This window comes from Electrophorus electricus, chromosome 12 (assembly GCF_013358815.1).
Source record: "Electrophorus electricus isolate fEleEle1 chromosome 12, fEleEle1.pri, whole genome shotgun sequence".
In the NCBI taxonomy this organism is placed as follows: Eukaryota; Metazoa; Chordata; class Actinopteri; order Gymnotiformes; family Gymnotidae; genus Electrophorus; species Electrophorus electricus.
Window position 1 is genome coordinate 2,340,158 of NC_049546.1, and position 22,055 is coordinate 2,362,212.

The 22,055-nt window shown below is 45.9% G+C and overlaps 1 protein-coding gene across 1 annotated transcript in view; it reads left to right on the forward strand.

The window, feature by feature from the left end:
* Nucleotides 1-22,055, forward strand: part of shank2b (SH3 and multiple ankyrin repeat domains 2b) — an 80,509-nt gene that overhangs the window by 37,848 nt on the left and 20,606 nt on the right. Inside the window, exons 14-16 of the mRNA XM_027017187.2 lie at nucleotides 6,249-6,330; nucleotides 14,582-14,664; nucleotides 16,797-16,921. Of these exons, the coding sequence (XP_026872988.2) occupies nucleotides 6,249-6,330; nucleotides 14,582-14,664; nucleotides 16,797-16,921 (290 nt within the window). The remainder of the gene's footprint in view (nucleotides 1-6,248; nucleotides 6,331-14,581; nucleotides 14,665-16,796; nucleotides 16,922-22,055) is intronic.

Genomic DNA, 22,055 nt, shown 5'->3' on the forward strand with positions numbered 1-22,055 from the left:
CCTCTCTGCTGGGTCCAAGCCCACATCCAGCCACACCACCTGCAGACTTCTCCATGCTCCAGGCTCATGTGCACAACATCTAGAGCAATGCATGTTCTTCCCACTGCACAGGGTCACCTGGTGGCCCAGTGATCACTGTGTTTCCCAGCATTCTCTCTGTCTGTCTGTCTGTGTGTGTGTGTGTGTGTGTGTGTGTGTGTGTGTTTGTGTGTGTGTGTGTGTGTGTGTGTGTGTGCGCGCGTGTGTGTGTGTGAGAGAGAGAGAGAGAAAAAGAGAGAGAGAGGAAAAATGGAGTGGGATTGAATCCAGATTCATGTGCTGTGTTCGAGTTCCTTTGATTTAGAATACAGGGCGCAGGTCGGCTAAAACAATAGATTTGTCTCTGTTGGATTTTTCTGCCTCTGATTCAGATGTGTTAGCTAAAGTGCACGTGTCCATTTCAGCTTAACATACAGCAGTTTGCCGTATGTCTCTCTCTTTTTTAAATCTTATTTCTGGCCCTTGCGTACAGTACATCATACGGTGTGTCTGCACTTGTAACAAACTGTATGTAGTGTTGCAAAATTCTGCCGGTGGCAGCTTGTTGTAGACAGACCGGGAGTTGTGGCGAACAGCAGCTGTGATTGGCTGACAGGCTTTGGCCTCGGTGACTCATTGGCTTAGCAGGGAGAAGGCTTGGCTGACTCAGCTTCTCCACTGTAACATCTCCCTGCTTGTGCTCGAGAAGATGTACCTTGTGCTTCCGCCTGATGTTGGGTGTTTATTAGGAATTGCTAATTTGTGGGATTTCCATAAATGTATATATGGCATTATTGTAATATATGCACAAAATATGCAAGTATGCAAGAAATTGGGAGAGTCTGTATTTTGAAAGTTACTGGATTTGTTTACATAAAGGTTTGAGTGGTGCATCATAGGAAGTATGTCCATCACTACAGACCGGAAGAGCTGTGAGTTCAATGTCTGTTCGAGGCAGAAGCATACTGTATTTATATTGTAAACTGTATTTATACCGTATTTACCTACAGATTCATGTGAGGTGGTTTTCTGTTAGCTGCATGTTCTGTTAGGCCACAGGTTCTGTTAGATGACATCTGTGGGGGAGCAGGAGGGAGTAAAGGCGATTGCTCAGGTGTTTGGGGAGCTGGCGTGACCTCCACACGTGTGCAGGTGTTTGGGGAGCTGGTGTGACCTCCACATGTGTGCAGGTATTTGGGGAGCTGGTGTGACCTCCACACGTGTGCAGGTGTTTGGGGAGCTGGCGCGACCTCCACACGTGTGCAGGTGTTTGGGGAGCTGGCCTGACCTCCACACGTGTGCAGGTGTTTGGGGAGCTGGCGCGACCTCCACACGTGTGCAGGTGTTTGGGGAGCTGGCGTGACCTCCACACGTGTGCAGGTGTTTGGGGAGCTGGCGCGACCTCCACACGTGTGCAGGTGTTTGGGGAGCTGGCGCGACCTCCACACGTGTGCAGGTGTTGAGAAGCTGGTGTTGCTTCTCCACCATGTGAAGGCATGTTGGATTCAAACATGACATTTCCAGCGTCCTTTAAGAGAACCGTGAGTTGTATTAGCGGTAATTATCAGTTTAGTTGACCTTTAGCGGACTCTCAGCAACCTTCCGCCACTCCTCCCATCCAGGCGCTGTAGCAGAGTACTGGAAAGGTGCTTTGAATAGGCTCCATGCTGCCATGGCGTTCCGAGTGCTCCCGTGGCGTTCCGAGCGCTCCTGTGGCATTCCGAGCCATGCCGCCACTGCTGCCGATGTCCTGCACCGCTGCTGGCTTTAGAATAGCACACGCTCCACGCTGCCGTCTCTTCAACCTTTCAGAGCCACTCTCATGCACATTCCTGATTGATACATTTCCATGGAAACATGCTCTACACTGTACAACCCTGTTGCTAAGGAGTGGGCCTTAGCAAGATTTTTTTCTCGTTTTGTACCTTCCCTTTCTCCCTCTCTCTCTCTCTCTCTCTCTCTCTCTCTCTCTCTCTCTCTCTCTCTCTCACACACACACACTGTGTTTTTCTCTCTCATATAGCAGGGAGAACGGAGTGTACGATAGGGTCTCCTCAATGCCTTGGCCCTCATGCTTCTCCACAAAGATGACGAGGATTAACTCTCACCTTCGTGTGGGTTTTAAGGAGTGAGAAAGTTTGGGGCTATGTGGAGCTAGGGTAGGGAGGCAGGGTTGGAGGGAGGGAGAGAGAGAGAGAGAGAGCGAGCGAGAGAGAAGTGCTTACACCCTCTTTTGTTTTGGGGGACTGTTTCCTGCAATTAGCTCTGGGCTCAAAGGCAGGAGGAGACCAGATGGATGAAACCCCCAGATCCAGGAAGAAGGTCCATTTTGGAGGTACTGTAGATGTCCGTGACAACTTTGCTTTCGAGTAGAGCATTGCAGAGTCTGTAGGGTTTCTACATGTCTGAGCCGACTGCCGTACTGTTGATGTGTTTTTTTGATGCTGACTCAAGTGTGCGTGTTATGTGTGAGTATTTGCATGTAAGACATTCACTCGTCATAAATTACATACTCACTCCATGGAGCGCAAGATGATGTGAAGCTTGAAAATCTTGCAAAGTGCCTCGAAGATGTATCAGCTTTGCATTTTTACGAAACTGCAAAAAAAAAAAATAATCAAATCAATCCCTTAAGGTTAATTTTGCACAAACACTAGTTGTGCTACTGCTGTTTTAAACACTGTCTGAGTGCGCTGTTCTGTGCCCCACTGGACTGTGAAGCTGCTCAGAGTGGCATTGCTGTTACATCTCCTGACTTTGGGAGCTTTGTCACAGCGCGTTCCCACTCGCACGTCTTCCGATGGCTTGTTGGCTTCCATCTCGCTCAGTGGGATCTAAATGGGAAACAATATAGGCTGCATCATTTATTAATGGAGAGGGTAATGGGGTGAGTTGTACTTCAGTGTGTGTCTTTTATATCTGAGCTGCTGAATACTGATTGACACGTTACGCTCGGATGCCTTAACAGGGTGCTAGTTGTATATTATCTGTGAGATAAGTCAGAAGTCCTTTTTGCATCATGTTGACGTCTGCTCAGGACTAAGTAATGGGACCTATAGATATATGTCTCTGTGATGATGCCTCACTTCAACTGTTACCATCACAGTTGGCACCAAAGTGCCTCTTTTTGGAGTATGAACAAGCACATACTTGTGTGTTGACTGTGAGTGTGTGCATATCTGGCATGTATTTATCTGGCATGCCTGTGTTTCAGGACTGTGTGCGTGTGTGTGCGTATGTGCGGGTGGGTGGTTGGTTGTGTGTGGGTGTGTATGCGCATGTGTGTGCGTGTGTGTGGGTCTCTGTGTGTGTGTGTGACTGTGTGCATTTGTGTGTGTGTGTAGGGGGTGTGTGTGTGTGTGTGTGTGTGTGTGTGTGTGTAGGGGGTGTGTGTGGGGGGTGTGTGTGTGTAGGGGGTGTGTGTGGGGGGGTGTATGTGTGTGTTTGCGTGCACTCCACAGCAGCAGCCTCAGAAAAACGTCAGGGTATTTCATTAGAGAGAGACAGAGAGAGAGAGAGTGAGAAAGAGGCAGAGAGTGAGAAAAAGATAGAGAGAGACATTTGCTGACTGTTGAATCAAAACACCAAGCTTTAAGTAAAGGCCTGTGGCTAATCTTTATTAGGTGGTCAGCCACCAGCCGTAGGTTAACCCTGGTGTCCAGTATTTGTTCCGTGTGTTAACCCTGGTGTCCAGTATTTGTTCCGTAGGTTAACCCTGGTGTCCAGTATTTGAGTCGTAGGTTAACCCTGGTGTCCAGTATTTGTTCCGTAGGTTAACCCTGGTGTCCAGTATTTGAGTCGTAGGTTAACCCTGGTGTCCAGTATTTGAGTCGTAGGTTAACCCTGGTGTCCAGTATTTGTTCCGTAGGTTAACCCTGGTGTCCAGTATTTGTTCCGTGTGTTAACCCTGGTGTCCAGTATTTGTTCCGTAGGTTAACCCTGGTGTCCAGTATTTGAGCCGTAGGTTAACCCTGGTGTTCAGTATTTGAGCCGTAGGTTAACCCTGGTGTCCAGTATTTGAGCCGTAGGTTAACCCTGGTGTCCAGTATTTGTTCCGTAGGTTAACCCTGGTGTCCAGTATTTGAGTCGTAGGTTAACCCTGGTGTCCAGTATTTGTTCCGTAGGTTAACCCTGGTGTCCAGTATTTGAGTCGTAGGTTAATCCTGGTGTCCAGTATTTGTTCCGTGGGTTAACCGTGGTGTCCAGTATTTGAGCCGTAGGTTAACCCTGGTGTCCAGTATTTGTTCCGTGGGTTAACCCTGGTGTCCAGTATTTGAGCCGTAGGTTAACCCTGGTGTCCAGTATTTGAGCCGTAGGTTAACCCTGGTGTCCAGTACTTCATCTGTAGTTTAACCCTGGTGTCCAGTATTTGTTCCGTGGGTTAACCGTGGTGTCCAGTATTTGAACTGTAGGTTCAGTTTCGGGTTAAATTCAAGATTTTGGGTTAATTGCTGCTTTGATATTTAAGTACTAAAAATGAGACCAAAGTTAAACTGATTGTTAATAATGGGCCTTGTCAACCATCAGTATGCCTTCATGAATGTGTCCCATGCTTACCACCGTGATTTTCTCTTCAGTTTTACTTTTCTATTTACGTGTAGTGAAAACGCTGCAAATAAAGGCGTAAGGCGTATGGTCAGCAGCAGGCCATGCCCCGCTGAAGCGCGGAGGGTGAGGCTTAACGGAGAAAGACCTGCAGACAGCTGGCCTTCTGCATCACGCACATGTCGTAATGTTTGTCTGCACAACAAAGCGACGCTAAGCAGCGAGTGGGATGGAGGAGGAAAAGTGTTGAATCCCACGCAGCCTCCTGACAGCCGAGAACGTCAGATATACGAGAACGAGGCAGGCCGTGCAGACTGGGGCCTTAAACCCGCCAGCCGAGTGAGCACGGCCCCCCAGGAAGCCGTGAAGTGATACTGCGCTCACAAATGGTGTTTACTGCAGCAAAAGAGGATGTATGTATACAACAACCGAAATGGTTATAGTTTTAATCTGTATATTATATAATATGGATTCACCTAGATCAATTCCTGTCGCTGTATTCTTGTTTTATGTTCAGGTACGTTTTTTCCCCCGGTGCAACACTGGGACCTCATATAGGATTAGATTTGTGTTTTGTGAGTGCAAATCACCTCTGAGCTTAATTGATTGTGTGCGGACTTGATGAAAAATGTTGAACTCTTGAGAACTGCATCTCTGACCAGAAAACAGAGACAAGCCGGAGGTGTGTAAAAACCTGTCCCAGCCTACGGTAGTGGTGAACAGGGAATACATTAGCTAGAAGAAAGTAGTTTCAGGTGTGTTCTTGTTCCCGAACGACTGTTATCTCTAAACAAAGTGTGCCATTAGAGCTCGTCACCTGGCAGTGCTTGTCCTGCAGGAAAGCTGTGTGTGTGTGTGTGTGTGTGTGTGTGTGTGTGTGTGTGCGCTCTGGGATTTGCCTTCCCAAACACCTGAGCTTATGTGAACCCACTTCCATAACCGAGGCGGTTATGACCCAGTGCAAGGGCTCCCTGGAGGTGGTTAGGCATTTTTATTGGCTGTGAACCAGGGGCCCTTTTGTTAGCTACTCCGCTGGTTGCATCATCTCTGGTCAATATGTATCTGTCCTCAAACCAGCCGCCTCCCCCGCGCTCCCAAGAGCGTCTTCGTGCCTGCGGTCCGTCACTGATGGCGAGTCAGTCAATATGTCATGCTGACCGCAGTGCTTTTTACCACAGAAAAGCTTTAACCGTTGTTGCTTAATTTACCTCAACGCTCCAGCTAATTCTACTGAAGCTGGTTGCGTTTCCTGGACAAAGAGTCGTGAATTTTTTCCTAAAGTACAGTTAGTATCGGCTCAACGCTGTATGATTCAGTCCTCTCCAGGGATGGCTGCTGGGATTCTGGGACATATGGCGCACAGTTTGACCAATTTGTGAGCAGAAGGCTTTTTTCATTCCCCTGGGTCTTCTACTGTAGCTGGAAGGCAATTTCTGCATGATTTATTCTTTTAATCTTTCTTTCCATCTCATTACCTTCAGGCTTGTGGTTAAGCTAAGTAATAACATGTTAATGATGACAGTGATGGTAGTGATGATGTGTTCTGTCTCATCAACCATGCAGACAGCTTGGTAAAGGAACTCACAAGTCTGGCATGAGTTCTCTGCAGTGTGCTGGTAGCTCTGGGACATTAAGCCCTTTCCCTGCATGGCTGTAAACATGGACATCTTGGCTTGACTCTGCAGATGCGCGAGCAGACCGATCTGAACGACGGAAGCTCTTTCGCCACTACACCGTGGGGTCATACGACAGCTTCGACGCATCCAGGTAAGAGTCATAGTCGTTGTTCTTTTCCTTTTCCTGACCATAGACGAGGGCTCTGGGCTCCACGACTTAGCGTTACCCTCCTCGTACTTCAGACAATATCTAGTCTTTAAATAGACACCCTACAGGAGTTGAGAAGTACATTTTTTTGACATTAATGTCAAAGTGTACTGTTCTGCTGAGTTAAGTTGGGAATATAGTCTGTATATCTAATGGGAGATTTTTCCCCCCAGTGTTTGTTTCAGGATAAACTGTTTTGGTTTGAAAACAATATTTGTGCTCCAATATTATCGATTATGAGTTTTTGCATAGTGCAGACATTCATGTTATTCGTAGATCTAATAGTTATTGGAGTCTTCACAATGTTTAGGTTTTTTAATTCCATGAGGGGATTAATCCTTATTTTCTAGTGTGCTCTTAATTTCCTGAATGTTTTAAAAAGGTTTTGCGTCTTTGAATACATTTAATCCTCACTTCAAAGTTTCCTCTTCAACTCCGTTATTTAAGTTGCCCCAAAGGGCAGTTCTTTGGTCCCTTTTGGAATTTAACGTCTGGAGATGCTCCGCGCGCGGCACGTTAGCCGACTGTTCTTTCCCACACCGCGTGGAGCAGCTTGCACACATTGCATTCATCGATCATAACATTGCTGTGCATGCATCTCGCGTCATTGGAAGCATGAACCAGCTTTAATACCAACTTTACTGACATTGTACGAGCGTCCAAAGACCACTGCGTTTGGCTTTAGCGCTAAATACCTCATTTTTCCACTTACGTTGATGATTTTTTGCACTAGCAACATATTTTGTGACATGCGTGTCTCTTCTCATAAACGTACCGGCAGCTGGTTTTGTTTTTCAACTGATTGCATGTTTCGGATTAAACGTTCCGAGGTAGGGCCACGGCTTTCAGGATTACTACAAACTACAGATGCCATCTACCACCTAATCAAACATCATATCTGTTTCACACTGTAGCAAAACAAACAAAGAAACCTGTTTACTTTTTACATTTGTCTGGAGAAGGTGGGCGGAGTGTGAAAGCTTTGATTGTCAGACGGCTGGTTAAATGGCTCTGATAGCCGAGGCCCAGGCTACCGTCCCCAACACTGTAAAGCGGCCTGTGCTGTAAAGTAACCGGAGATCACGTTTGGCCGAAGTGGGCACACTTTTCTCATTTTTAACCCAGTAGTTTTTGCGAAGTGCCCCAAGAGTTGGTGCTGACAGAATGTTTGCTAGACGCGCTGATAAGTTAGAGGGAGTTGCTGAGCTTTATCAGTGGTGTGGATTGTTGTTATATAGCGCTGGCTTGACTCTTCAAGAGGTCAAATGGCTGGATACGGTGAAGTGCAAGCACGAAAAGGGAAAGCAAACGCGAGTCTCCGACTGAAGCGTTTTACCGAAACAGAACGAAAACGAAAACAAACATGCACGAGCTGCAACAAAGTCACGCGCACTAAACAGGCTTAAATAAGGCTAAATATAATGATATAATAACCCCCAGGTGCTGTGGCAATAAGGCACAAGACACCCCCCACCCGAGGGAGGCGCAGCGAAAGCAAATACGAGAACAAACGTGACAGAGCAATGTAAACAAAAGACCACGTGCTCCACCGCCGCAGGACACCGGCAGGGGCGCGGTGCGTGACGCTTAGTTACGCGGAAAAGCCACGTCATTGTCGACCTGTTTCAGTTTTTTCTGCAGACAGTGGAATCTTTTTTTTTTTTTTTTTGCGATGGGACAAACCTTTTGCATTTGACGTGTAAGATATTTTAAAGAAAGCAAAGGAAAATTCTATAAGTAATGGTCTGAACTCCCACTCAGCAGACACACCCCCTTGCTCAGAGAGCGTTGTCATGGAGACACACCGAGAGAATCCATGGCGATGCATTGCAGTCTACTTCCTGTTGCAGGCCACACTTCCATGGAAGCACATTCGTGGTTCTCTTCAGGAGCAGCTTGCACACATTGCATTCATTGATCATAACATTGCTGTGCATGCATCTCCGCGTCATTGGAAGTACGAATCAGCTTTAATACCAACTTTACTGGCATTGTGCGAGCGTCCAAAGACCACAGCATTTGGCTTTACCGCTAAATACCTCATTTTTCCACCTACGTTGATGATTTTTTGCACTAGCAACACATTTTGTGACATGCGTGTCTCTTCTCATAAACGTACCGGCAGCTGGTTTTGTTTTTCAACTATTTGCATGTTGCGGATTAAACGTTCCGAGGTAGTTTTAACTAGTTTTAGGTGCAGCGCAGCCCAAAGTAGCATAAATTTTGATATAAAACAACTGACTTCGTTGATGCAACACAACCGCGTTGGCTGATAAGCATATGAGGAAAATGCGTTTATTGTGCATATTCACGGTCAAAATGAAAGGAATGAATGCTGGACCTTAGACCCAAGACGTGTGCAGTTATGCAGACTTATGCAGCAGTCTCATTTATGTAGATGTATTTTCAGTATCAGGTGACTTTGACTCAACTGTAGACTTTAGTGCTGGAAAAAACCTTTCCTGTCTACGGTGCTACTCATGCTACCACTCTGATGCCCAGCTTCATAGTCAGATGTTAAATGGTTCCACGATGCTCTTCATTCATGTGTGGAGGATCCATGGAGAATTCTTCAGCCAACACTGCTAGATGTGTTTTACAACAGGACACAGTACAATTGGCTCTAACTACATTGGGTGGAGGTGGAGGGATCAATGCATGAAGTGGGCCGATATTCATTGGTATGCCTTACTGGCACGTCAACATTTGGGCTCTATATAAACTACATTACCCAGGGGGCACTATGTGATGCTCACCTGTTCCTGTTCTCTCTACAAGTCTAGTACAAGACAAGAAATGTTCATGCTAGTCTCAGTAATGTTAATGCTAAATAATGGTGTAGGCCTGGCTCCAAAAGGGCACAGAGAGATCAGTGATATCTCCTAGTGTCTTTTGTTCACTGTAGAAATTCAGAATGTAATGCTTAATGATTTACTGACACCTACTGATACACATGTGAACATGTGACTAAGGAGCACTTTTTCCCCATTGCAAATACCGGGGAAAATCATAAAGAATCGTTCAAGAAAAAGCAAAGAGATATTGCTTACTCAGAAAGCCTGCAGACATGAATTCTATTGCAAGCAAAAACGCGCATCTTAACGGTGCAGGGAGGGAAATTAGCTAATGACCTCTATGATGACACTACAGCATACACGCATACATTTACCTCTCCCCCAAAGCCAATTATGTATCTATGGTAACCAGGCATTGTTCTGCAGCAGTCAGCTCTCCTTGTTGAGGGCATTCGGCTCAGCATACAGCTCGTCAGGGTGTAGTTACAGTTGGAGAGGTCAAAAAGACCGTCAAGACCATCTTCTGTCTGTGCACTAAGCGAGGCGTCGCTACCACGTCCTCATGGATGTTCACACACACTGTACTCCATCCAGAATCACGATGGCTGCTCGGCACAGGTCAACAACTGTAAAGTCTTAAGCCAAAAACACATTTTTCAATGGAGAGTCCCTATGAATATAGTCCAGGACTGGTTTTGATATGTGTTCGGAAAAGCAATGCGGTGCCTGCTAATATAGATTAGGGATAGTCCAGGAACTTCTCTCTTCAGCATGCAGGAATCAGGCTAGCATATTTTGTTTTGACTTTCAAATTTTAAAATGATGAATTATGAAAATTACTAAGTTTTTATTATATTAAAATGAGTCCTATGGACACCAAATATCAAGGCCACAGTTGTGCAGCTCTTAGGAGACAAAAACGAGCTTCAGAGGCATGGAGACTTTGAAGGAGAATGTTGGGTGTAGTTGCAAATCTGTGACTAGCTAAAGGTTGTCACATAACAGGCCAGCTCTCAGTAATATTTGTCTTTGAGCTAATATCTGCAAAATGACATCATTCATTAACTTGGACAAATTGATTGTGGACATTCTGTTGTTAGGCGTTGGTAAACAACATTCATTTAGTAAAAAAATAAACATGATTTTGTCTCTTTTCATCTCATCTTCTTTCTGCCTTTCCTGGTGAGAGTGGCAGTGGTAGCAGGCTAAGAAGATCAACCCAGATTTTTCTGTTCCCTGCAAGAGATTCCAGCTCCTCCTGTGGGACATCCAGACACTCCCAGGCCAGCTGTGAAATATAATCCTTCCAGCATGTTCGGTGTTTGCCTCTGCCAGTGGGATGCGCTTGGAACATTTGTAGAGGGAGCAGAGTGGTGGGGGGGGCATCTTTATGAGATTCCCAGACCCCTCAACTGGTTCCTCTTAATCTTGAGGGGCGGCAGCTGTTTGCAGAGCTCCACACCCTATCACGAAACGAGAGTCCAGCAATGCTGTGGAAAAGTCTCATTTCTGACACTTCTTTTCACAGGGTAGTTTTTTTTTTGGTCACTGCCTTTACCTCATGACCAAAGGTGAGGATGGGGACATAGACTGACTGGTACACAGAGATCTTTGTCTTAGGACTACGCTCTTCCTTCACCACCACAGACTGATTCAGACACCTCAGCACTGCTGCCGCTGACTTGATCTGTTTGTCAAAGTCATCCTTTTTCCATCGCCCATGACCAAAATCCTGAGATACATAAGAGGAGCTTGTTATCCTGAGATTTTAACCCTAACCCTAACCCAAAAGGCAGGATTTCTCCTCTCCCCTGAATAGAGCATTCTGTTTTTCTCCTAGGAGAGTACCATGACCTTGGACAGGGAGAAGCTGATTGTCATTCTAGCCACTTCACATTCACCCAGGAAGCATTCAAGTGCATGTTGAAGGTCTGGTTCAGAGGCTGCTAAAAGGAAAACATCATCTGTAGACATCAGAGATGCCACCTCTAGCCTTCCATAGTAGACACTGCTCCAGCTTTCAGAGCCTTGATATCCTGTCTATGAAAACCACACACAGGAGTGGAGACAAAATGCACCCATGGCAGAGCATAACAGCCTGAATGACTCCAACTCGACACCAAAAATGCAGACACTGCTTTTAGTGCATTCATACAAAGACCACAGGATGCAGCAACTTATGTACTCTGCAATCCTGCACGACCTTCTACAACTGATGCTTTGGTTCATGGACATATGCCTTTTCCAAGTCCACAAAGCGAATGTAGTATGGTTTGGCATACTCCCATGATTCCTCACAAAGCTGTGCCAGAGAAAATGCTGTAAATGTAAAAGGGATGGGAAAAGGGTCCATGATTCCTTGAGCTGAGCAAAAAACCCTAAATTCAACTATCAGGTGGAATCTCCTCTCCGGTACCTGGACATTGGCTTCTGATATATGGGCCTGACTGGTGTTCCTCCACCCACTCAAGAAAACCGCCAGTAGAAACCAGCACTTCCCACCCCTGCTCAGGTCATCTTGGGTGATATCTATCTTGCCCACTTGAGGTACTGAATAGTTTTCTAGAACATATTTGAGGCCACACAAAAGTCTTTTTCCATGGTCTCTACAAATTTCCTCCTGGACCAATCTTTCTCTTCTGCAATTAGCTTGGCCGCAGCCCTTCTGTTGCTATGAAACCTCTCGATTAATTCTAGCGATCTCTCACTACTTAAAAAACCTCTTTCTTCAACTTGATGGTTTTCCATCCACCGACAGTCTTCTGGACACAGCTTCTTGCTGCTGGATTAGAAAATGGCTCATTCAGGATTAGAACAAGGTTCATTCAGGATTAGATCATCGCTCATTCAGATGTAATGTCCCCTTCCTTACTTCGCAGAAGCCCTGTTAGAGAGAGAAGTTGAAATAAACTCTCACAGAGTGATCCACCAGACATTTCCAGGCCATCTGGAAAGCTTTTCTGGCTGAAACCCTTTTTGATGTATCCAGCTCATTACCAAGTGGTGATTAGTTGATAGCTCTGCTCCACTCTTCACCTGGGCGTCCAGTACATGGCCTCAAGTCATCTGACACAATTGCAAAATCCCAAGGTGCTCTGATACTAAGTACCCTTATTGACATTCCATGTCTTGCAGAGAAGTCTAATAACATTATCCCACTCAGACCAGGGAGGGTGGAGTTCCCAATCACGTGCCTTCAGGAATCTCCATGTCGTTTCCAACATGGGCGTGGAGTCAATATGTGGCACACTCTCAAGCACCTGTCCCACCTTTTCCAAGAAGACCGAATGCTTGCTGTTTGGTATACACACACACAGTAAGAGTTTTCCTCTCTGAGACTCGCAGTCTCAATGAGGCAATCTTCTTGTCCACTGGGATGAACTCCAAGGCCCCCTGCCTGGGGCCATATCTCCTGTGGGAACTCCACAGTAGTAGAGCCTTATTCCAAAGATTTTGTACCAGAGTCCCTACTCTGTATGGATGTAAGGCCGATTATGTCTAGTCCAAACTTTCCCATCTCACACGTCACATCATTTTGTTTACTCTACAAAAACAGCTACATCAATTGCAGCTTTACTGACAGACGTACACAAGTTTAATCAGCTATATTGCTGGTATGGGATTCCAAGCCTGTGTAAATTTCTCTAGAAGTGCTTGTTGACCTCTGATTGGTGTTTTGCTCACCAAGATTTCACCCGGAAGCTTAACTGCCTTGAGAACCAGTGAATCGGACCACACTGCCTTGCTGTTCTTTCACATGCATAATCCGGTCTGGAGAGTCACAGCGTTCCTCCATACAGTTCACTTCTATATATAAAAGTGTATAGTTTACCCATGTATTACCTACTTTATTATTTTATTGCAATGTGCACATTGTACATGCAGTATATAATAAATACTATACAAATTCATTACAATTAGACACACTGCATTTCTGAGAGAACTTTACATCCTCTTGGTCTTGGGAGCCTCCTGTTTTAAGATAGATAGATACCCAACACCCACAATTCTTCCAGGTGATTGTCCATTCGATCTCCTACTTTTATTCAGGGTTCAGGAAGAAATAATTCTTCCATCATCACAACCTGCTGCATAAAGCAACCAACCAACGATCAGCAGAGGAAAATCAGTTCCTTCCTAGTGTCCAAAGTCTGTTTTATCTACTTATATGAGGACATATTCTTACATTATTTGACTGATATGTTTCGTAATATATGTGTTTAACGTAAAAATGGAGTTGCTGTTTGTTGTATTTTTATTTATGAAACATGAACAGAATTGCTGGTATAATATTCCTCATAATATCCCTACCTAAAACTACTTACATGTCAACTTCTCTACGACTGTTCTGGGTATATAATCCCCTAGCAATGGTTGCTGCGCATGCGCACATCACCATTACGTCAGGTTTCAGGTATCTGCTTTTTGTGTTTTTTTAAAAGATGTATAAGTAAGCATTAATGCACGTAACGCTTTATTGTAGTTGTGATATAAATTGCACACACCTGCTTTTATGGTAGTATACGAACCCAGCATATCGCCAAAAGTAACCACTTTATTTGGTGCATAACCCATATGGCTACGTGGGTCTGCCATGCTGCGTCTGCTCTGTGCGCTACGACTGGACAATTCCAGGAGATGAGACAGCTCGTCAGAATAAGGTGTACTGCGTTTAGAGTGCGTACTCCTGAATCTAAATGCGCGCTCAGACCTTAAGATGACTGCATGAATGAGCGCAACTGGAATCAGCAAATCCGTTAAATAATCTGAGCAAAGCGCACGGTCCGCGCGACTACTGAGAAACCCTCGACCACGGAATGATTTTGCATCCAGTATTATGTAATACTAAAAGTATGACGCGATCAAAACAAAACATGGCTAGCTGAGAGCCTAAAATGATAGTATCCTGTTCACACGCGTACATAACCATATTTTCACGTCTTCACGTCTTCGGTGTAGATTCTGTAATCGATAAGATTATTTTAAGTTACTCTCCCATCCAGTAGTGCCGTGCACGCCCGCACACACACACACACACACACACACACACTCTCTCTCTCTCTCTCTCTCTCTCTCTCGCTCGCTCATACCAACCAAGACTGGCTCTCATGTTTCCCTCTTGCCATTTCCATCCTCCATCGGGCGGTGATGTCTCACGCTTGCGCCAGCGCGCCTCGCCGGTACCGGCCCGTGCCTCCTGCGCGGCTTAAGAGCCTGACAGTCGCAGGTGCCGTTTTCCCGGAGACGTACTCGCCGACCGTGTGACTCGCACCGCGGATGATGAATTCCTCTCAGCCGACGCCTGGCACGATGAAGCATCGCTCCGCGCGCGCAGCTGCTGCGATGATGAGGATGGCAGGGTGTAATAACGGGCGCTGCGCACGGGATTTTCTCCACAGCGACTGCGTTATTGACGAAAAGACCGTGCTGCTGCAGAAGAAGGATAATGAGGGATTCGGGTTTGTGCTGCGAGGGGCGAAAGGTAGGACACAGACCCTCCTCTGTGGATCTTTCTCGCAAGCTTCCTTGTTTTGTTTTGTTTTTGTTTTCTTGCTTGCTTTCTTTTTAGAATGCCACACGCCTGTTCTCCGCCTCATGTTTACACCCTCGTGCCTGTGATAAGCTCATCGTTACCGAGTAAACTGTGTGTGGTGTGTGTGCTTTTGACCCACCCCCACAGAAATGCCGCGAGTCCCGTATACCCCATCACTCCAGAAGTGTACCTGTAGTGTCGACTGGATACGATCCTCCCCTGCATGCATATCAGTGTGCGCAACAACGTTATTAACATCCATACAATAACTTATTTAGCTTGTACATATGTCTGTTTGAATCATTTTTTTTTAGCTTTATTGTCATTTATGTGGATTGTAAACACAAGCCCTCAGTTCTCTCGGTCCATGTGTTTCTCTCTCTCTCTCTCTCTCTCTCTCTCTCTGTGTGTGTGTGGCAATAGGGACATCGTTGCCTAAAGACTGCACTCGGCCTGAAACAGTTTCTGCTGAAACTCCCAATTCAGTTTTTCACCCTCCCACATTTCAGCACAAGCATAATACACTGCTGTTAGTTTGACTGAGACGTCACTATGGAGATGTCAGACACACTATTTCTGAAGTGCTAAACCGGTGCTTGTTTGATGAGCATGGCAGTGCTTTGTCGAGAAAAAGGTGCAACACTCGCTTTACAAAACAAACTTTGACTTTATTTGTTCCAACCTACATTCAAGGCCTTCAGCAGATGGCACTGGTTTTAGAATCCACGTGCAGCTCACCAGGCGGAGAAAGGCGTGAGCGCCATCGAGGTCATGATGAGGTCATTAACTCCCTGGGAGCCTTACTAAGAAAGATATGTGCATTGCTCTGGATAAGAGCAAATGCTGAATGATGAAAATGGACTAAAAATGGAGCTCATGAAAAGAAGCAGAACAAACACGTTACTATGTTGTGCTGTAAATGCGGAATCATAACAAAAGTCCCATGCGCAAGAAGTTTTTCTCCATGCTACTGAGTGGCTGACAGGTGAGCTGCAGCACTCTGGTAGAATGGGTCCTGACCAGCCTAGTGTGCAGTGCGGTGTAGCCAGAAGGGTAGGGCTACAGACCAGGAGCTGAGTGCAGCAGTCAGGCACGGAGGGTAGCTCTGAAGCCAGCCCGGCACCCCCTGGCCTCCAGAGGCAGTCGTCGGGTCACGAGGGCCCCTCATCATCCCCGCTTGTCTGCCGAGTGCACTCGTCACGCTTTTGTTTTGCTTCTGGAGCGCACTGCTGGGTTTTTTGTGTAGCTGTTAAAGTTGCACCTGTTCTTTGTAGCCATTAAAGTCACACCTGTCGTGTGTACCTGTTAAACCCGCACCTGTCCTGCGTACCCGTTAAAGTCACACCTGTCGTGTGTACCTGTTAAACCCGCACCTGTCCTGCGTACCCGTTAAAGTCACACCTGTTGTGTGTACCTGTTAAACCCGCACCTGTCCTGTGTACCCGTTAAAGTCACACCTGTCCTTTGGTCTGTCTTTGGAAACCTTCATTGTCTCTGTCCCTGTGGTAGCACACACTGTCCTGAAACATAAACAAACAAACAAACAAACATTTCACTATGTAAAGTAAAATCTCACTCCCAAACACTTATGTGGCCAGGGAGGACAGGGAGTGAAAGCCATTGGGGATCATTTAGCATGGTTTCATTTGCATACATTTGCATATTGCTAATGGGCTCCTACTAGTATGGCTTTGTTATACACAGTGCGGGCATTTCTGGGTGATGCATTTCTTATGTGGAGGTGCTTGCTGGGGCTAGTTACCCATGCAGAATTGAATTCAGTTTACTGAGAAACAGCTGTAGCCTTCTTTAACGGTGCTTTGCTCCTACGTATGGAGCACCGATTATTCCAACATCGTCAGGCATCATTTGCGACAGAGTTTTGTGTCTCCAGCTCTGAGTCACCTGACCCAGCCCATTTAGAGGCATTATAGCGACCTGATTGGCCAACGCGGCCAAACATCCGAGTGTGCAGCAGCTGTGGCTCTCCGGTGCGCGCCCGAGCCCTGCTCCTGCAGCGGCCCGGGCTTGTGCAGTAACCTCTCTCTCTCCCTCCCTCCGCTTCCTGCCTGCCCTGCTAGCGGACACCCCGATAGAGGAGTTCACACCCACACCCGCCTTCCCTGCCCTGCAGTACCTGGAGTCGGTGGATGAAGGTGGGGTGGCTTGGCAGGCTGGCCTCCGCACCGGGGACTTCCTCATCGAGGTAAGACGAGGCTGGACTTCCCATCGCCGCGTGGGGCTTGCAAACGTGTTGCTGCGAAACCAGGGCGCCTAGTTTCTGCCTCCAGCTTTGTGTGTCCTTGCGAGATGGAAACATGAAGCTCTCCGTTTAATGATCTATTAACTGATTTCATGCGTCAGTCAGCACTTTACACAATGCAGAACACTCCTGAAAGCAGAATGGACGAGGCCTGTTTCTATGTCTCTTCTCTCGGCGGTGCGGTTGGGACGTGTTTCTTGGCGAGCTTTAGCTCGGCCTAGACAAACGTCCGCTTCCTTATGCCGTGAGGTCTGTTAGAAGTGAGCGTGCCCAATCATCCGCACGTTTATGTAAACAGGGGAGTGTTTATATAAAGCCTGAGAGTTAAAACCTTGAGGGAAGGTCACAGTTACATTTTTAATGAGACACATATTCAACACAGACACACACAGACACACACAGACACACACACACTGCTCATCAGCAGTCCTGGGTAGAAGAGGCTAGAAACACCCCTGGTGGTCTTCCTTGCAGGGGAACGCTTCCTTCCTGTCTCCCCGCCTACTGTGTTGTTGTCAGGACAGGCATGGCAAAGTCACGCTGATAACTTCGGACCTGGCTGCTTGTTTCATGGCGTTGCATTCGCTGTGGATGACGTGGAACCTTGGACGTGCTCTCAGCTAAGACATCGATCGGAAATGTTGCCGGAATAAGTGCTTGTCAGATTAACCACTACAGCACTTGGTTGATTAACAAACATCTTTACATGATTGTAAAAAACTAATTATTCTGGTTTGAATGAGACACTTGAATGTTGAGTATTGGTCTGTGGTCTCCTGGTCATGTTGAGTATTGGTCTGTGGTCTCCTGGTCATGTTGAGTATTGATCTGTGGTCTCCTGGTCATGTTGAGTATCAGTTTGTGGTCTCCTGGTCATGTTGAGTATCAGTTTGTGGTCTCCTGGTCATGTTGAGTATTGATCTGTGGTCTCCTGGTCATGTTGAGTATCAGTTTGTGGTCTCCTGGTCATGTTGAGTATTGATCTGTGGTCTCCTGGTCATGTTGAGTATCAGTTTGTGGTCTCCTGGTCATGTTGAGTATCAGTTTGTGGTCTCCTGGTCATGTTGAGTATTGATCTGTGGTCTCCTGGTCATGTTGAGTATCAGTTTGTGGTCTCCTGGTCATGTTGAGTATTGATCTGTGGTCTCCTGGTCATGTTGAGTATCGGTTTGTGGTCTCCTGGTCATGTTGAGTATTGGTCTGTGGTCTCCTGGTCATGTTGAGTATTGGTCTGTGGTCTCCTGGTCATGTTGAGTATCGGTTTGTGGTCTTCTGGTCATGTTGAGTATTGGTCTGTGGTCTTCTGGTCATGTTGAGTATTGATCTGTGGTCTCCTGATTATGTTGAGTATTGGTCTGTGATCTCCTGGTTGCATCTGTGTAAGGGGTCAAGCCTCCTCTGAGTACGATTACAAAACAATATGCAGGACCCAAGGATGGGAAGAGCAGTGAGATCAAATGTTCACTATTTAAATGCTAAATATTCTTTGGGGGAGTGACCATAAGAACAGGGAGTTGGGCAGACACACCCCTCATCTGCATATCAGCATGTGGTAGGCGCTGTGGAGAAAAGGGCCCTGGGAGGGGCCACAAGGTAGGCATGGCTGCTGGGAGCAGCTGTAAGCACTGTCTGGTGGTCACACAGGACTCAGTGTAGTAGATCCAGAAGCCCATCAGGGTGTTGTGGTAATGCCATTACACAGCTAAGCATCGTGATGTTTGTGCATGAACTATAATAGTTTTAAATTCAAGAAAAACCCAGATTTTAAGTAAAGTCTAATTTTAGAATCATGCTCGGAATTGCGCCCGTTGCCCTGGAAACATGATGGGATGCTATGCACGCTTGCATGTAACTCGACCACCCACAGAATAAGCAACTTGTTGTGAATAGGACATTTAGCAAAACAATCAATCTACATACAGGGCCTTGAAAAAGTATTCATACCCCTTGAACTTTTCCAGTTACACCTACAAACTTAAATGTATTTTATTGGGACTTTATGTGATAAATGAACACAAAGTAGCAAGTAATTGTGAAGTGAAAAGAAAATGATACATGGTTTTCAAATTTTTTAATAAATAAAAATCTGCAAAGTGTAGCATGCATTTGTATTCAGCCCCCCTGACTCAGTACTTTGTGGGACCACATTTTACTGCAATTACAGCTGCAAGTCTTTTGGGGTACATCTCTACCAGCTTTGCACATCTCCAGGCTGCAATCTTTGCCCATTCTTCTTTGCAAAATGACTCAAGCTCAGTCAGATTGGATGGAGAGCATCTTGCCACAGATTCTCAATGGGATTTAGGTCTGGACTTTGACTGGGCCATTCTAACACATGATTGTACTTTGATCTAAACCATTCCATTGTAGCTCTGGCTGTATGTTTAGGGTCATTGTCCTGCTGGAAGGTGAACCTCGGCCCCAGTTCCAAGTCTTTTGCAGCCTCTAACAGGTTTTCCTCCAGGATCCTGTATTTAACTCCATCCATCTTCCCATCAACTCTGACCAGCTTCCCTGTCCCTGCTGAAGAAAAGCATCCCCACAGCATGATGCTGCCACCACCATGTTTAAAGGTGGGGATGGTGTGTTCAGGGTGATGTTCAGTGTTAGTTTTCCACCACACATAGCATTTTGCATTTAGGCCAAAAAGTTCAACTTTGGTCTCATCTGACCAGAGCACCTTCTTCCAGATGTTTGCTGTGTCCCCTACATGGCTTGTGGCGAACTGAAAACGAGACTTATTATAGCTTGCTTTTAAAAATGGCTTTCTTCTTGGTACTCTTCTATAAAGGCCAGATTTGTGGAGTACACGGCTAATAGTTGTCCTGAGGACAGATTGTCCCACCTGAGCTGTGGATCTCTGCAGCTCCTCCAGAGTGACCATGGGCCTCTTGGCTGCTTCTCTGAGTAGTGCTCTCTTTGCCTGGGCTGTCAGTTTAGGTGGACGACCATGTCTTGGTAGGTTTGCGGTTGTGCCATACTCCTTCCATTTTCGGATAATGGATTGAACATGATGATGATGATGGATTGCTCCGTGAGATGTTCAAGTTCAAGTTCAAGTTCAAGTTCAAGTTCAAGTTTGGTTTATTTGTCACATACATAGTCATACACAGTACAACACGCAGTGAAATGGTGGAGAGTGCTCTGTCCAAACTGAGGAAGAGAACCAGGGGTGCATAGAGAAAAAAATATATATACAGATAAATATATATTCTATGTATGTACAAAAATATATTAACAATGTATGTACAATATATGTATATTATGATTATATACACAATGTACAATGTATATGGTTGAGTATATATGTACACAATCTACAGAATGTACAGATCCATTGTATAGTACCATATCTACAGTTGTTGTAACAGGTTAATTGAGTATAAATCTAAATCTATATATACAGATGTACAGATATACAGTCATGTTACGTGGTGGTAGTGGTGGTCCCCACAGTTTATCAGTTTCCCTGATTCAGGGCCCGAATGGCCTGTGGGAAGAAGCTCCTCTTCAGCCTCTCTGTCTTGGCCTTCAGGGAGCGGAAGCGCCTCCCTGACCTCAACAGAGAGAAGAGTCTATTGTTGGGATGGGTGGGGTCCTTCACAATTTTCCTGGCCTTGGTTTGGCACCGCTTGTAGTAGGTGGTCTGCAGGTCAGGAAGTTCCGAGTGAGTGATGCGCTCTGCTGAACGCACTACCCTTTGGAGTGCTTGTCTGTCCTGCTTGGTGCTATTTCCAAACCAGACTGTGATGTTCCCCGTGAGGATGCTCTCGATAGTGCAGGTGTAGAAGTTCCGCAGTACCTTGGAGGGCAGTCTGAAGTCCCTTAGGCGTCTGAGGTGGTAAAGACGCTGACGAGCCTTCTTTGCCAGGGAGCTGGTATGGCGGGACCAGGACAGGTCCTGCGAGATGTGAACACCAAGGTACCTGAAACTATCTACTCTCTCCACCGTGGTTCCACTGATCCTCACAGGTTGGTAGTGCCACTCCTGCTTCTTGCTGCAATCCACGATCAGCTCCTTTGTCTTACTGACGTTTAGGAGGAGATTATTTTCCTGGCACCAGTTTTCCAGGTGTTTAATCTCCTCCAGGTAGGCCCTCTCGTCGTTGTTCGAGATCAGACCCACGACAACGGTGTCGTCAGCAAACTTGACAATGGTGTTAGAGCTGGAAGTGGCTGTGCAGTCGTAGGTGTACAGTGAGTAGAGCAGGGGGCTTAGGACACAACCCTGAGGAGCTCCAGTGCTGAGGGTGAGGGTGGATGAGGCGCAGTTGCCCACCCGTACTGATTGTGGTCTGTCTGTTAGGAAGTTGGAGATCCAGTCGCACAGGGATGTATGCAGTCCTAGATCTCCCAACTTAGTAGTGAGTAGGGAGGGAATGATAGTGTTAAATGCTGAACTGTAGTCGACAAATAGCATTTTAACATAATTTCCCCTCCCTTCGTCCAGGTGTTCATAGCTTGGGATATTTTTTTATAGCCTAACCCTGCTTTACATTTCTCCACAGCTTTATCCCTGACCTGTCTGGTGTGTTCCTTGGTTATCATGATGCTGTTTGATCACTAATGTTCTCTAACAAACCTCTGAGGTCTTCACAAAACAGTCATAGTTATACTGAGAATAAATTACACACAGGTGGACTCTATTTGCTAATTTAGTGACCTTTGAAGGCAATTGGTAACACTGGATGTTATTTAGGGGTATCAGAGTACAGGGGGCTGAATACAAATGCATGCCACACTTTCAGATTTTTATTTCTTAAAAAATTTGAAAATCATGTATCATTTTCTTTTCACTTCACAATTACTCGCTACTTTGTGTTGGTTTATCACATAAAATCCCAATAAAAATACATTTTGTAGGTGTAACATGAAAAAATGTGGAAAAGTTCAAGTGGTATGAATACTTTTTCAAGGCCCTGTAGTAATGCTTTGTACTCTGTTAGATTTCTTTAAAACCCAAGTTTTAGGATTTATTGAATTTATATATGCTCAATCTTTTAAAAAAATTAGTAGTTCAGTGTTCCAGGCTAGTATTCCAGTATTCCTTCTCCTCCTCCAATGACTGAGCAAACAG